Genomic DNA, 15580 nt, shown 5'->3' with positions numbered 1-15580 from the left:
CATGCGCATAAATGACACAGATTTAAGGTATAATTTTCCTTCCTCTTGTTTTGGGTTTACTAAGTCAAGGGAGCTTAGTTTTCTAAGCAGCCATAGTCAAAAAGGGCAAGGTCTCCTCAACATATGTCCAAGATAAATTGATAGTCCTAAGAGTAAAGGGAAAAAACAAAACCAAACAAGTCTCTGTAGACATAAATAAGGCAATCTGCCACCCAGTTCAGAGCGGCAAAAGAGAATGCTGTTCCTCAAGCTATGGCTGTAATGATCCCATTCACTCCAATTCTATCAGCATCATGCCTTTCTGAAATAGCCCCAAGAGAAGCCCTGATTATGTAATGTAATACCTTCGCTCTTAGTAGCTCATTATCTTACTTGTCAAGATGTTTGATCACCCACCTATACTGGGTGATTTAAAAATGTAAGTTTATTTTGCTCAGAAGACAAATTTATTTTTTTTCTTAAAACATACAAAGACTCTACTACAAAGTTGCAGTCATAGTATTAGCTTTTAAAATAGTAGATTAGACAAAAAGTAGATTAGCAGCACAAATACATAATTTACATCTTTCCCCACCCCTGCCCTGGCATCCATAGTCATCTGTGAGTCCTGAGATCACCACCTCTAAAAATGTAATACATTTCATTGGTTTTGCCCAACACAGCATATACTTTTATTTCACAAAACTTCCACTTGTACAAATTCAAATCTGTTGTTTTAGGAAACTCCTGAATTCCTCAGCTCACCAGGGAATGGTAATGGCACCAGCAGTACAGCCCCCTCCTCGTGGTTCAGTGAATGGTAGCAAGAAGTCACATCCACTGGAGGCTTTCTTGGCTTCCGGCCAAATACACGTGTCTTCTTGGCCTTGTCTCCCCCCAGAGCTGCTAATTATTAGTTTGTGATGCAGGATCATTTTTAAGGCATTATAACAGACATAACCAAATTAATTTCAATTAATATATTTCCATAATGAGGTGAAAAGAAAATAGTTCCCTGAATATAAAATAAAAAATTGAGTGAAAGCTGTTGATTAAAGAGCCAAATAAAAGCAATTTCCTTAGAAATTATTACTAATGAGAAGTGAGGCACCTTAAGTTCACAGCTGCTAGAGAAGCAGACCTTTCCCACCACCTCCTTTAACAATGTCCATTTTATAGGAGCTGGTCTCTGACTTTTGCACTTCTTCAGTCCTTCTTTGCTCGACCTTTGAAGGTGTCCATGATATGGAGGTAGCCAAAGTAGTCCGCGAAGAGAACAGCTACTTTCACTGGTACGAGACTGTAAGGTAGGGGAGTTGGAGAGAGTGAGAAAACAACCAACCAACAAAAAACAAAACCAACACAAAGCAGACATCAGAAGAGTTGTGCAGTTATATCACAGAATTAATTTTACCTAATACTGTCAAAGACTGTATGTTTTCTAGAATATAGTACCACTGGTCCTCTCAAAATATCCATTACACTCATTTGGCAGCCTGAGTTATTGGACAGACCAGTTTCCCAACGTGGCTTGTAACAGAGTCACAAGTGCCGTAATGCTGGGGCAAGACATCAGATCCACCGTTACTGAGAAGAAGCCCCAGACTCTACAGCCCACAGTAAAACTGGACCCTAATGGAGACAGCAAGTGGGAGTTAGACATTTCTGTCATTGTTCTGTGGCCCAAGTGCAAACTAAAGCCTAGAAACAAAAAAGGAGAACTCCAGAAATGTGCAGAATTTAATAAAAATTCACACCAACAAGCAGAAGCCTGGTTTGCACTTTTAGGCAAAAACATAGCTGAAACATCCCTGGATAGAAAAGAGAGAGAGGAAAAGAAAAGACAGACATAACTTACTATCTGAAAGCAAGTAAAAAATAAAGACTGCGTGGTAGCACCAATATTTCTTGGTCCCGCCGAATAGCAGTCATTATCTTCTCAGCCACATACTCCGGCTCCAGAACAGGAATCAGTCTTGGCCACCTGGAAAACATTTCTTACTATAGCACAAATTGCTTGGGATTCACATTTTGCTCAAAATAAGTCCCCATTTTTCAGTTAGTCAACTAAAAGAATAAATAAATACCACAAATCCTACAAACAACAGAACCTTCATTGTGTTAGAGAGTGAGTGGCCATTATTATTTTCTCTTCGTATGATCTCTCAAGACAAATCCATAGTCCTCGTATGAAGACACTAGGCTTTTATTCAGCTCCTAAATTTTGTAATTATAAAAGTGAACTGAGCTGAGCTATGCCACAGATTCCAGGAGGTGAATGGTGGTTTAGAGACCAGAGAGGACAACTGGAACATTCAGCTTCCACAGAGGAAAGGACACCAATTACATTCCACATTTCAGCTTAAATGAATAGTAAAGTACCAAGGGCTTTACCATATGGGTTACCCAGTCACTGGACAGCACCGTTAACAGCCATCCTGAAAATAACACGAACAGAGAAAAGCCTAGCTTGTGATTTTCATAAAGGAAATGCGAGTACATAACACGCTAAATGCGCAAGTTGCACAGAAACCTTAGAAGTTTACTCACTTGGTTCCACAGCCATCAAACATTCCAGTGTTTATGAAGTAAGGACATACAATTGTGGTTTTAACACCAGTTTTTCCCAGATCTCTCATCTCTAAATCAACTGACTCTGCAAAACCAACTGCTGCAAATTTACTTGCACAGTAATCTGTAAAATAAAAAAAAACATTAATTGCAGTTAAACATTTTAATTTACTAATTAAACTTTACTAAAGAGGTTCAAGTGAGTCCTACCACTGAACATGTACACAGGAGCAGTAACAGTTTTTGACAGAGGGATGAAACTATGCTCTAGTAAGTAAACTACCTAGTCACAGGTTGTTTTTTTTTTTACAGTATACAACAGCAGCACTATAGTATAGAAATTACATATACACAGTACCAGCAGGAAATTACTCTTCAATACTGAACTACTTTGCAGAGTAGGAACTGATTTCAGGTTACTAATAAAGTTTGTTTGAAGTTGTTTACTCCTTCACTTTCCCTCTCCAAAGCTAACTGTTGTTCTAGACTGGCAGACAGTTTTCCACTTTTCTGAGGGTTTCTCCTTGCACTTCTGCTATCACCTTTCCACTCTCTACTTAACAACAGCAAATTAAATTATCTTTTCATACCAGACTTTACATTTGAATCCATGCACTGGCTTCTTATGCAAACTCAAGCTTTCGAGACTCTCTACTGTGGTTTCAACTTGAAACTCAATTTGTCTTCATGATCATTGCCCTGAAGCTAGATTTCTTTTACTGCTATGTCACCTTATCTCATTTTCCTCCCCTTTTGCATACATTTTCCAGAAATGCCTTCTGCGTTTGCCCTCATCACATCTCATCATTGCCCTCATCTCATCACCTTCCATCACTGTAGGTGTCCTCTTGAATGAACAGCTGAGAGACAGAGAATGCAAAATGAGATCTCACACATCTGCCTCTACCACATCTGGATTTCAGTAGTTCTTGTAATCAGGGAAACTTCCACAGGACCATGCTTAGCTTGAGAACATGCTTCCCCACCGAATACCTGCAGGTTCATTTTAAGAACATTGAAGTTCTCAGTTCCCAAAGTTCTATATGGCTCCTAGATTCCCTAATTGCCTTGGCAGAAAAACCTGCTTCGCATCACTGCTAAGCATCTGGAAATCTCTTTTGAAAGCAACGGTCTGTTTAAGATCACCCGGTTTGAAAGTATGACCATTTCCTTTACTTATACACAAAGATCCAGAAAGTCAAAATAAGGATTTTTTTTCATGAGTATTGATTGCAGAGTTTAAATCCAACCATTGTCTAAATGAACATTAGCTTTAATATACTACCTGAAAGTCCATTGACTCCAGTCAGTCCTGCTGAGCTTGCAACACTAACCAAATGCCCATGGTTGGAGGCCACCATTGCTGGCAGGAAGGCTTTGTAAGTCTGCAATGTAAGTCAAAGTTGCAATGAAACATTTTACTAAGTAAGATAAGTGCTATAATGTTTTGAAGGTGGTGTTTTTAAACGAAGTCTTCTTAACAGTTTAAATAAGCTTCACCTTCCATTATGGAAAGGAAAAAAACTCAAAAAAATAAGTTTGTTGTTTGAACTATAACCCTCAGCTCCTAAACTGGAACTTTCCAGGCCCCATCAGCACCACTTTCTCCTTAACAACAGAGACAGACGGTAACTTGCTGAAAGCTAAGGATACAGCTTCAGCTAGTTGTTAAGTTTCTTTCAGCCTAAAGTTCAGCCCTGCAATACTTCAAGTGATAATTGTTCACAGCAAATTGTGTAAAATGGCAAAATATTGATTTCATGTCTTCCTTCTAATTAAATAATTTAATATTTCTGATTAAAAGTATTTATGAAGACACTGGAACATGTTTTAATATCCTCTCTGCAATTCTTTATGATAGGAACACCACATAGGTGACCCGCCTTCCCTGGAAGGAAGAAAAATACAAATTAAATTACTCTTTTTGTTCAAAAGCCCCACTTACTATTAAGAGCATTGCCTGAACATGTGGTATTTCTTACTAAAACTTTCATAACCACAAAGCAATTAGAACTCTAATAGAATTGAACACTTCCGTTACTAGAGCAGCAACTTTTAAGCTGGGCTTGCTTCATATAAATTAATATTTAGGGATTTTAACATACGATTAGCTTCAGAACTCAGTAGATAGTAAACTTCAGTTCTTAAGAGCATTTCTCAATATGAAGCAGTTTTGCTTCCATCTACCTACCCCAGAACTTCCCAAAAGATCCATTCTTCCACCCTCTTTTTATTTTACAGACTCACAGGCATAGAAAGTAATTTCTTGTATCATTTCTGAGTGAACTTACAAGGAGCTGTATATCCTTGCATATTTACCTCAATTCCAAAAGCCAAAATTAACACTGAAAACATGTTAAAAGGATGTTTTAGTATGTATATAGAAAGTACAGGTATTACCCAGAAGTGTGCCATTATGTTCACTTCCATGGTTTTTTCCACAAGTGAATCTGGAGAATCAATCAACTTCTTTCCAGTTACAACACCAGCATTGTTGACTAGGATGCTAACGTCGCCAACTTCTTTTTTAACCTAAAACAAAACCCCCCAAGATATTATGCAATAAATACAAAACATTCTTTCCAAGTTTTAGATGTGAAAACATGAGAAATATTGCACATTTCAACTAAGTTGAAGCTATTATGCTTATTACAGATCCAAACACCTCAGGTTCTTGCACATTCTCACCTGAGGCCTTTTTTAGAGCTATGCTTACAACTGGACTTTCTTTTGGAGGTACGAAGCCTGACAGCTCCACACAGGCTTCTGCTTTCAGCATCTCTGGTTCTTTCTGCAACTGTTCCAGATAAGCCCTTAACGCAGTGAGCCTAACTAACACAAGTATTTTGCTACAGCAAACCCAGCTTAAAACCAACGAGCAATTCTGTTTGTAGGGCCATTTCTAGGCTTTGCAGTGAAACAGTACATGGATCCTCAGGTGAGTTCACCAGAACTGGGTACATCAAATCTATGTGAGGGCTGCAAGGACCTAAACTTTCACTTGTGAGGCTCCTTCCATTAGACTCAAATCCTCTTGTGTTTTCCACAGTGTAACTTGAGCACAGAAGCAGTGCTACCATTCGACCTGAAGGCTGAAGTCAGCATAGCACAGTACTTGAGTCTTTTGATGAGCAGAAGGAAACTTGCATTCCCTGTCAGTAACATTAACTACCTGCATCCCAACAGTCCAGGGATTCCTCTCTCCCACTCTACAGGGCAGCAGCTATTTAGCAGCATCTTAGTATTTCAGATATTTCAAGATTCTTCATGCTATTTTCTGACTGTGACTGTTAAACGCTGACGTATTACACAGTAGTTTTTCACTAGTGGTAATTTTATAGAATCACAGAATTGTTTTGGTTGGAAAAGACCTTTCAACCATTAATCCAGCACTGTCAAGGCCACTGCTAGACCATGCCCCTAAGAACCTCATCTACATGTCTTTTAAACACCTTCAGGGATGGGGACTCCACTTCCCTGGGCAGCTTGTTCCAATGCCTTACAACCCTTTCTGGGAAGAAACTTTTCCTAATATCCAATCTAAACCTCCCCTGGTACAACTTCAGGCCCTTTCCTCTTCTCCTGTCACTTCTTACTTGGGAGAAGATCCAGACCGTCTTCTCCATGTTGCCACATCTCTTTTTCCACATCTGTGATCATAGAATCATAGAATCATTTTGGTTGGAAGAAACCCTCAGGATCATCGAGTCCAACCATAACCTAACTCTAGCGCTAAACCATGTCCTTAAGAACCTCATCTGAATCCTTTTTAAACACCTCCAGGGATGGTGACTCCACCACTTCCCTGGGTGGCCTGTTCCAATGCCTGACGACCCTTTCTGTGAAGAAACTTTTCCTCATATCCAATCTAAACCTCCCCTGGTGCAACTTGAGGCCATCCATTTCCTTTTGTCCTATCACTTGCTGCGTAGGAGAAGAGACAACACCCTCCATGCTACAACCTCCTTTCAGGTAGCTGTAGACAGAAATAAGGTCTCCCCTCAGCCTCCTTTTCTCCAGGCCAAACAGCCCCAGTTCCCTCAACCGCTCCTGACAAGACTTGTGCTCCAGATCCTTCATCAGCTTCATCTGCCCTGTACTTATATTCCACAGCACACACATTAAACCAGACTTCCTTACAGCTTTCCAGGGGAGCAGATGGAGTTTTCTGCCCTTAGTGTGTTGGAATTTGAATGGGTAAACAGCCACTTTCAGTAAGAACTATTCCTCACATGCATAGGTAGTGAGAAAGACCACTTGTAAAATAGATTTCCTCCTTACAACCTTTTTATATATTCAAATATCTTGTCTACTTCAACCAACAAGAAATGCTAAAACTGTAACAAGGGTAGTAGTTCGTTATGAAAACTAAACAAAACATTTTAGGACACATGCGTTCACAGAATACAAAAGCCTTACAGGCTTTTGAGGCTCACAGTGCAGAAGTTTGTTTCTAGGGTACTTGTTTCAGTTCTAATACTGTACCAGAATCTTTATAAGATGATTCCCAGAAAATAAGTTGGCTAAAGAATAATATCTACACACTTAGCTTAGTAAGAACAAGTACAGTTCTCATTTTAACTCCAGATTGAGAATTTTCATGAACAGACTCACTTGAGAGAACAGCTATAGGCCAGCTGATATCAAGATGTTGAGCCAGCTCTCAAAAGGAGAATAAAAATATTTAATGCAGTATTTGAAATACAGTTCATTAATCTGAGCTATCTGGGGAAAAGGAAATTAGTACTCTATATGTTGTTTAATTTGTGATTTCCAGATAAAGTGCTAAAAATGCTGATCAGTAGCTCTGGGAAACCACGTTGTTTTTACACCATCTTGCCATACGGTCACAGATCATGGAATCTAATTTCTTAATGGTACTTCCTTTGCTGGGTGCCTACGGTGACTGAAGAAAGCACAAGCAGACCAGGTAGGTAAGTGCGTTTAACAGTAAAGAATTAAAGGATAATTTATCACTTAATCCTTTATTCTAGCTTAATTTCCTCTCATACAGAAGAGCTTTTATTGGCCAGATCCCCTTTCCAACCTCAGTCACTGCTTACACATCCTTGTCTATTTTGCTCCCAAAAAGTTGTCATGTAACAATTCAAATATTTCTGAAGCAGCGCCATGTGATCTCCACAGGCAGCCTTAGCTTGGTCACCAACATGAGTATATACCCCTCATGACAAGTTAAAAATAGCACACATTTGGAGACATACATTTAATCATTAGTAAATGATGCTTTAATACTGCCTTGTGTCAGATGATCTAGCAATTCCAGAAGCCTGGACCAGCATCTCAAATCTACAATTTGGGGCAAATAACAAATACCCATTTCTCTTGTGTGAACAAAAAGTGGACAGAAGTGCAGGATGTGGTACATACAGCTTAGAACCTGGTGACTGAGGCATTCAGGTTAGATGGGAGAAGGGAAATAAGAACAGAAGCTTGATTATCCCATTTCTAACTAGTGGTCAACACCTGAACAACCTCTTCCTTTACCACCTGTCTCTACTCAGTCTTCCAAAATTTATTCACACTTTGGATAGAACTCAAAGCAGATTTGAGTACCTTCCTGCAACCCAGACAAATAATTCCAGCCTTACAGCACCTTTGTTTATGCTGCTTCCCTACTAACTAGATGTGGCAGCTCTTTCCTCAGCAAACTGGCTGTTTTAATTCCTTTCTCCTCTCAGCTCTCTCCTGTGCTTGATAGAGCCAAGACACTCAGCCCAGGCTCCCATAGTCTGCTTTGAGACCAAGGACTAAAGACCTTTTCCCTAGATATTAAGGGGTGTTTGGGGGGCATAACATCAACTTCCCAGAGTTCTAAACTTCTTCATTTGTGCAGGGCAGGAAAGCATGTTCCAAGTGTTTGTTATAGGCCTAGGTGAGGCAAGCATTACACAAACAGCTGATCTGGTTACACATCTTCAGGTATTAACACTATTTCTTGTTTGTTTCTGCATTTATGTTTTTTAATTGAAGTTTAGTATTGAGAAATTCCCATGATTCCCAAATAGCATCCCAAAGTGTTTACTTCCTAAGAACCACAAACCCATCCGTAACTGCCTACAAGACATGGAAGAAAGCACTGGATGATTTATAGGCAGCATGAAATTCCACCAGGAAATGTGTTTCTACTCTTGCTCCTCTGGACAGGAAAGAGAATTCTCAGAAAACTGGAAAACTGTCTGCAAACTGTCATCATGACTAACAAGCAAGAAAATAAAAGTGGATAAGCAAAAAAGTATCATGCAAGAGAGATCCTGGAAGTAAATGTGAGTCCAGGTGCAATTTTACAGCATGATAATAAGGAAGGGCTTCCATTTCCTCACAAGTAAGAGAGTAAAAAAAAAAAAAAAATAGTTACTTTCCTCTTTCAAAGCCCTAGATTCTTAAAGTTTAGCTCAACTCACGGAGAGAGGGGTAGCTCAGAGAAGGCCACATTCTTTTTGAGGTTGGTACTTCTGGAACAAGGACATTTGAAAGAAATTTTAAGCTATCATTCCTGACAGCCAAAAGCTGTCCTTCATCCTGTTGGTACAGGAAAGAAACAAGGACACCACATGTGCAGGGCTTTTTGGTTTTCTTCCTATCAAAGTGATTTTTTTTCCTGGTTTCTCTGTGTGGCTGATGAAGTACCCAAAGCAGGTATTTCAGGTTCATGCACAATTCATTTTGGCTGAGATTCTTTTACTAGGCACAAAGTTTTCAACCATACCCTGCCCTGACTACATGAATTTTCTTTACTATAGTATTGCAAAACTGAAAGTCATTGTGTGAAGCAGAATTATGGTGAGGGAAACAAAACCTGGAACTGTGTTGCCTCATCTTGCAAAGGCTGCACACTGTGAGCCACAGTCATTAAATAAATAGCATTAAGTAAACAATGGTACCAAGCACTAAGTAATACTAAAGTCTTTTTGTCACTGAGAAGATAGGAAAGTTTTCAGCATGGTTCTACATCAGTTGTCAGCAGGACACAACATTTCTGAAATAAGAGTAGTAGGGTATTTTCTTCTGTGTGGATCAGCAGGAAGACCATTAGTGGATCAGCTGTTAGTGAACAGATGAAAGAAGATTATAAGCGAGGAATCATGCACTGAGACCCTCTGACCACTTCATTGCTCCCATCTACCTCTGTTTTTAATCATCCCTAACCTGTGTCACACACATACTACACCCTCTTCTTTTTATATTTGGCCAGAAATGGTCTGCTACTGCTTTTCTCCATGGGACTGAAGCACAAGCCCTTGAGACCTCAAAACTGAAGGTTAGTTTTCATCTCCTTCATTCCAGTGTCCTCCACACTGCAATATTCTGTTCTCCACTCCTCCCAGTTCACCAGTTACAGGCCTGTGGTAGGACTCGTGTGATTGCTCTGCAGGGGTGGCAGATGCTCAGCTCTGCTGGTGTAACGGGGCTGCCAGGGGGACCAACAGTGATCAGCATCACCACAACACAAACCCAACAGTACCAGCCACTAGGAAGCTGCAGGTCATGCACAAGCTTCACTTATCACAAACTTTGCTCTAGTCATTTTTGCACAGCTAGAAAGAGGCAGAAGGCTGGAGCTTAAAGAGCACCAGAAGAGGGATATTATTTCAGCCAACAGATGTTCCTAAAGACAGCTCAACTCTTTGAGAATTCATCCTCACACAAACACTCACTGTGGAAACTTTCTAGTCCAACAGTTAAGTTTAGCAACATTTTAAGCAAATGAGAACAGGTTGTTATAATGGAAACTGTTAAGCAATTTTAGCTTTTGGCAATTCTACTAGTCTGCCCAAAATATCTAACCACATGCTATATTTACAAAGCTCTTCAGAAAGGAAAGAAAGAAATATTTAAGACTTCAAGGTACATTTATTACTTGTGATAAAGCAAGTCTGCAAATAATCTATTCACAGCCATGGAATTATTTAAAAATTGCCTAAGCAGTTAATCCTTTTTACAACATATCATCTTTAGGGTTTATTTTTGGTAAAAGGCTGCCAGAACTTGAAATACTGCTTTAGCTTCAATAAATTTATTTTCTTCACTTCATTAGTAAGTGCTTACTCAGTAACTTGGATGAATGAGAAGCTATCCAGTTGCAATTAGCTACTGAAAGAAAGAACTAGCTCCTTTTATTTTTAAAGGAACAGAGGTACACAAGTCAACTTTAAAAACCAGTATTCTTAAAACAGGTAGCATGTGCAATACATTCTGAATTAATTAATTTAATATCTTGCTTTGAAGTCATTAAAACTCACTAAACATCATACACGTGTACATGCATTCAGAACAGCGTTAAAGCCACAAATAAGATACTTTACCTGATCAGCTACCCTGTAGACATCCTGCCTTTTGCTGCAGTCACAGATGTAGGAGTGTACCCGCACTGCTCCATTTTCTCTGGCCAGTCTACTTGTCTCCTTGAGCCCCTCTTGATTAATGTCCCAGAGAACCACTGTGGCTCCAAGTCTGGCAAACTTTAAAGCTAAGAGTCTTCCAATACCACTTCCCGCTCCTGTTATTAATACAATTTCACCACTAACATTCTTCTTCGGTTTAGGCACAATCAAGAACACTAGTGACTCCAGCAAGTAATAAACAATAAGTCCTATGGCTCTGCACGTTTCCAGGAAGAAGTTCATCTTCAGGCTATTTTTTTGATACCTAACAAAAGAAAATGTTAACAAGTGGAATAAACCATAAAGAGAGAAAATGCAAACATCAGTATTTCAAAACTGAAAAGCATTTTCAGATGCATTCTAAATACTTTCTCTAGCCACCTTCTGAGTGTTGTTTCAGAAAACACCCCCCCCCCCCAAAAAAAAAAAAACAACACAAACAACAAAACCAAAACACAACCACCAAACCAACAACAAACCCAACAAAAACCCCAGCACAAACCCCAACACACATACAAACAAAATGAACCCAAAACCTAGAGGCTTACATCTTCTCCTCTGACCCATTTGTGCTGTTTCTGTATCACCTCCAGGTTGTTCCTACTCTCCTCCAGAATGCAGCACACAAATGATTTACCATTCAACAGAGGCAAGAAACAGCTCCCCTCATCTATTTTAGATATTCCCTGCCCCTCACATCATGGGTTAACATCTGCTCCAACACAATGAAGACTCAGAAACTAGAATTAAAAAAGTGATAGCTGCCCCTCGAGCATCTGAAGCAGAAATGTGTGGCAACTACAAATCAAAACTCATGGCTTGATCAAACAACTGTAGTTCAAGGTAGGAAAAATTCTCCTTTTAGGACCACGACTTTTTTGCTTTGTAAGCACTCCTTGTGATCAAGAAATCACACACAGACCAAGTCACAGCCTCAGCACTGCTGAAAAGCTACCAGCATAGGGAGCTTTAGAATACAATATGCTTAGAAATCTCCAGAGCATACCAGGTAAATTACTGGCTGTCACTACCAGCTGTTCAACTACGGTAATATGGCTATTGAGAGTTCTCTTTTGCAATTGATTATAGTGTCTTATTTAGTAATATATTGCAAAGCTGTTTACTTTCTTTCCTTCAGCTCCCTGCATTAAGCACATGCCATCGGTTTGAATCATACCACTTCAGGAATACGCTTCACAGTAATGCTGACAACACACAGGTATTTAGGTCCTTTAACAAATGCTATTTATTTCACAGTATACAAATACTACACAAGAAATGCATCCTTGGTCAAAGCAGGTTTTAATCTTTGACTAACTGTGATGCAAAGGATTAATATCTTCCTTCTCAGCTAAAGGCAGAACACGCTGGTACTTACACTTCAACCTTTAGCACCACATACCCACTTTGACCGCAGCTCTTAGTTATCTTTGCTGTTTATGTCTATAGGTAATTGTGTCTGACAAGTGCCAAGAGATAAGTTACTTAGATCTCCACTATTCTGAGCAAAGTTCATGAAATTTAGCATCCGGACATACACGTGTTATCATGAGTCTTGGCTTTTGTAAATGGGAAACAAGGCCAGTCCTGAAGAGGGATCAGCCACTGCTGGAACATAGAAGGTTATTTCAGAAAGTTTTTTGGCAGGAAGATTAGGACATCTTAAAAGTATTCTGGTAACAGAAAAACATTAATTAAAAAGAGTGGGTAGGGAAACAAGCTCTTCTTTCTGAAGGAGCCACAGTGTGAATGTTTTCTGTTGTTTGTTTCCTTTAAACTGGGACAAAATGTGTGCAGAGGCTCTGGCACAGATGAAAGGCAGTAAGACCAGTTAGAAATGGAAGAAATATCAAACCAGCAGAGAAACATTTTTCTACAGCCAATAGCAATATCTCCTGTAGTAGATTCTCAGAGCTATATAGCTACTACAGATATAAGCAAAACTAGAGTTATACAGGAAAAGTACTATTAAATTTCAAGTACACCAAAAAACCAGCAAGTTTTTGGAAACACCAGTTATTTGCTGGGTCTAAAACAGAAGCCACAAATCTTCAAAATAAATGCAGTTGCTGAGTTTAACCTTATTACACTAACTTAATGAACTAACGTAACATCCTCTATCTGCATGAAAGGAGATCGGTATCACTGGAGTAGGGGGGATGTTACAGTTAATTCCCTGTGGAAAAACAAGAGGCAATTACCTTCAAAGTATAGTATACAATTTGACCTAAACACAGTTTAGAACTTCTGTAAGTAACTTACTAAGTAAAATAATTTCACATAGAACAGAGGCACATTAGATCTTAGAGAAATACTGACTTTCTCTTACTGAAGTAGAGTTGTTTTAGGCATGGAGATCACAGGATACTTTCTCTTACTTTGGTGAGATGCTTAATTTCCACTAACATATCTCTCACCTAACCCAGCTTTGACTGGGCCAAGAGTCCCTCATTCTCACCGCCTCACTGCATTAGTACTTCTAATTACACCAGCTACTGTAACCAAGCATATCCGTACAGACAATTAAATTAGAGAACACACTTGGCCAAGTTTGGGTTCACAACTAAAGTGAGCAGGGATCTATTCGCAGCATACCTTTGGAACACATAAGATATCAGATGTCTTTTATAATGAAGTATTAAAGATTTTGCAATGGCTTATCAGACAGATTTCTTGTCAAGCGCAGACTTTGCCAGCACAGACGTGTTGGTATACGTGCAGACTGCCTGCTCACCAAACACAAGGGCAGAACTGAGGCTAGCATCTGAACCACAAAGCTAGCCAAAGGGATTAAAGACTGATCACACAATCACCTGAACAGTTTGACAAGCATGAATTTTGAGGGCTGTGACCCCTCAAAAACATAGTGGTCTCGCAACCGAGACAGTCCACAGACTGAGGTGCAGCGATACCCTCCCCACCACCCGGACGACGCAGGACTGTCTAATTCGTCACACTTCCTCTAACCCCGTTAGCTCCATAAAAAAATCCGCACGCGTGTTTTTCAGCACCGGTGTACAGCTCATCGTCCCCCTCGGGCCCGGCTGCCCGCACCGCCCGGCTGCCTGCGCCCTCACCCGCACGCCCTGGGAGCAGAACCTGCCCTCGCAGGGGCGAGAACCGGCGGCCAGTACCGGCAGGAGGCTGGAACCACGGCTGCCCCGCCGAGCCTCCATGCACCCTGTTCCGTCCCCTAAAACACAACGCTCCCAGCACCGGGACCCCCGCGATCGCGGGTACGTCCGCCTACCAGGCTGAAGAACAGCGAAGACACCTCCGCCTGCCCGGCGACTCCCGAAACGGGCGAGATCAGGCCCAGGAAAGCGATGAGGGCAGGGCGGTGCCTTTATGGCGGCAGCCCTCCCCGGCGGGGCTGACCGGATGCCCGGGGGCGGGGCGGACGGGCTCCGTGCTCGACGGTGGCGGCAGCAGCAGGAAGCCGGGACGGAGCGGTAGTTACGCTGCCCGCGCTCCGCCCGGGGCTGCCGGCCGGCGGGGGATATGGCGGAGCGGGGGTGTTGTCCGCGCCCGGCCCGGGCAGGCGGCAGAGAGCCGCGGGGCTGCCCCCGGGAAGGAGAGCCGCGGCCCCCTGTGCTCCTCGCTGGGGCTGTGCATAGCGCCAGCGGTTCGGAGGACGTAGCAGCTTGTTGGAGAGAAGCTCTTGTGGCGGCTCCCCACCACTTTCCCGTAGTTGCCTTTTAAAAAAAGCAATACTTGTAAGATGCTTTTGATTATTATTTATTTTTTTAAAGAGAAAGCTTCTGTTGGAGAGGTGATCGACTGAGAGAAGGCGGATTTTGTGCGGCTGGACTAGGTGTGTTGTAGGGCTGGTGCAAGCATTGGCCCGGGTGGCCTGTGGGAGCGTTGCCACTGAGGAAGAGGAGGACAGCTACGTAATACTATATAATAACGAATATGAAACAGCAATTCATAATATGAGCTGCTTTAGGCAGCCTAAAAAATCAGCCTTCTGAAACAGTGATATCCAAATAAATTTTGGGAACTCTGTGCACAAACACTTTCAAGGAGAAAGGATAGAAAAAACACTTGTGATACATGCTGGTGAGAGAGCAGGTTACTTCCTTGCTTGCCTTGGAACAAATAGTCAGCAAGGTTTGAAAGGTGCTGTACTGTTTAAATAAATGCTTTTGTTGCTTCCCCTGCACATTCTATTTAAAATCTTGTTGAAAGAGGTCAAAAGGTCTTTTCTTTCAGATACGGAGCTTTGGGTCAGGGTCTAGGCTCTTGACTATAGACTGCTGTGCCTTTAAGAGCTAGTGACGGGAGAGAAATTAACTGCTGGATTAGAACATTTTAGTGAGAGCTAATGTATTATTGTATTACTACAGTAAATCCAGGAGGCTGATGATAGCCAAACAGTGATACTGATGAAATTTGGGTTTGACTGCTTCCTTCTTGTTGTGGATTGTATTGTTTACAGTGGCTTGGTCAAAGTAAGGAAGTGTAAAAAGCACCCATTCATTTAATTTTCAAAAAGGTTTAAGTATGTGCTTTGTAGTAATACTTGGAAATCAATAACATTTAACATTGAGACTAACCTTATGATTGGAGGCTAGAAGGTGGGAGACTTGGCTCCTTTCCCGACATTGTACAAAGGTTTCCTGCAG

At 41.0% G+C, this 15580-nt stretch overlaps 1 protein-coding gene across 2 annotated transcripts; it reads right to left on the bottom strand.

Moving 5' to 3' along the window:
* Window positions 1-495: 495 nt before the first annotated feature.
* On the bottom strand, window positions 496-14326 carry LOC308038112 (epidermal retinol dehydrogenase 2-like). Of its 2 annotated transcripts, XM_080340391.1 has the most exons (7): window positions 14203-14326; window positions 10875-11217; window positions 4951-5082; window positions 3836-3935; window positions 2530-2674; window positions 1838-1963; window positions 496-1279 (listed from the first exon to the last, which is right to left on the bottom strand). In XM_080340391.1, the coding sequence occupies exons 2-7, from the start codon at window positions 11193-11195 to the stop codon at window positions 1186-1188; spliced, it is 918 nt and encodes a 305-aa protein (XP_080196517.1). In that variant the 5' UTR covers window positions 11196-11217; window positions 14203-14326; the 3' UTR covers window positions 496-1185. The 2 variants fall into 2 exon arrangements, with proteins under 2 accessions (XP_080196517.1, XP_080196518.1); XM_080340392.1 differs by lacking the exon at window positions 14203-14326 and having other exon boundaries at window positions 10875-11681.
* Window positions 14327-15580: the final 1254 nt, after the last annotated feature.

This window comes from Nesoenas mayeri (genome assembly GCF_963082525.1).
Source record: "Nesoenas mayeri genome assembly, chromosome: 2".
NCBI classification, from domain to species: Eukaryota; Metazoa; Chordata; class Aves; order Columbiformes; family Columbidae; genus Nesoenas; species Nesoenas mayeri.
This window is presented reverse-complemented; position numbering and strand designations above follow the sequence as displayed.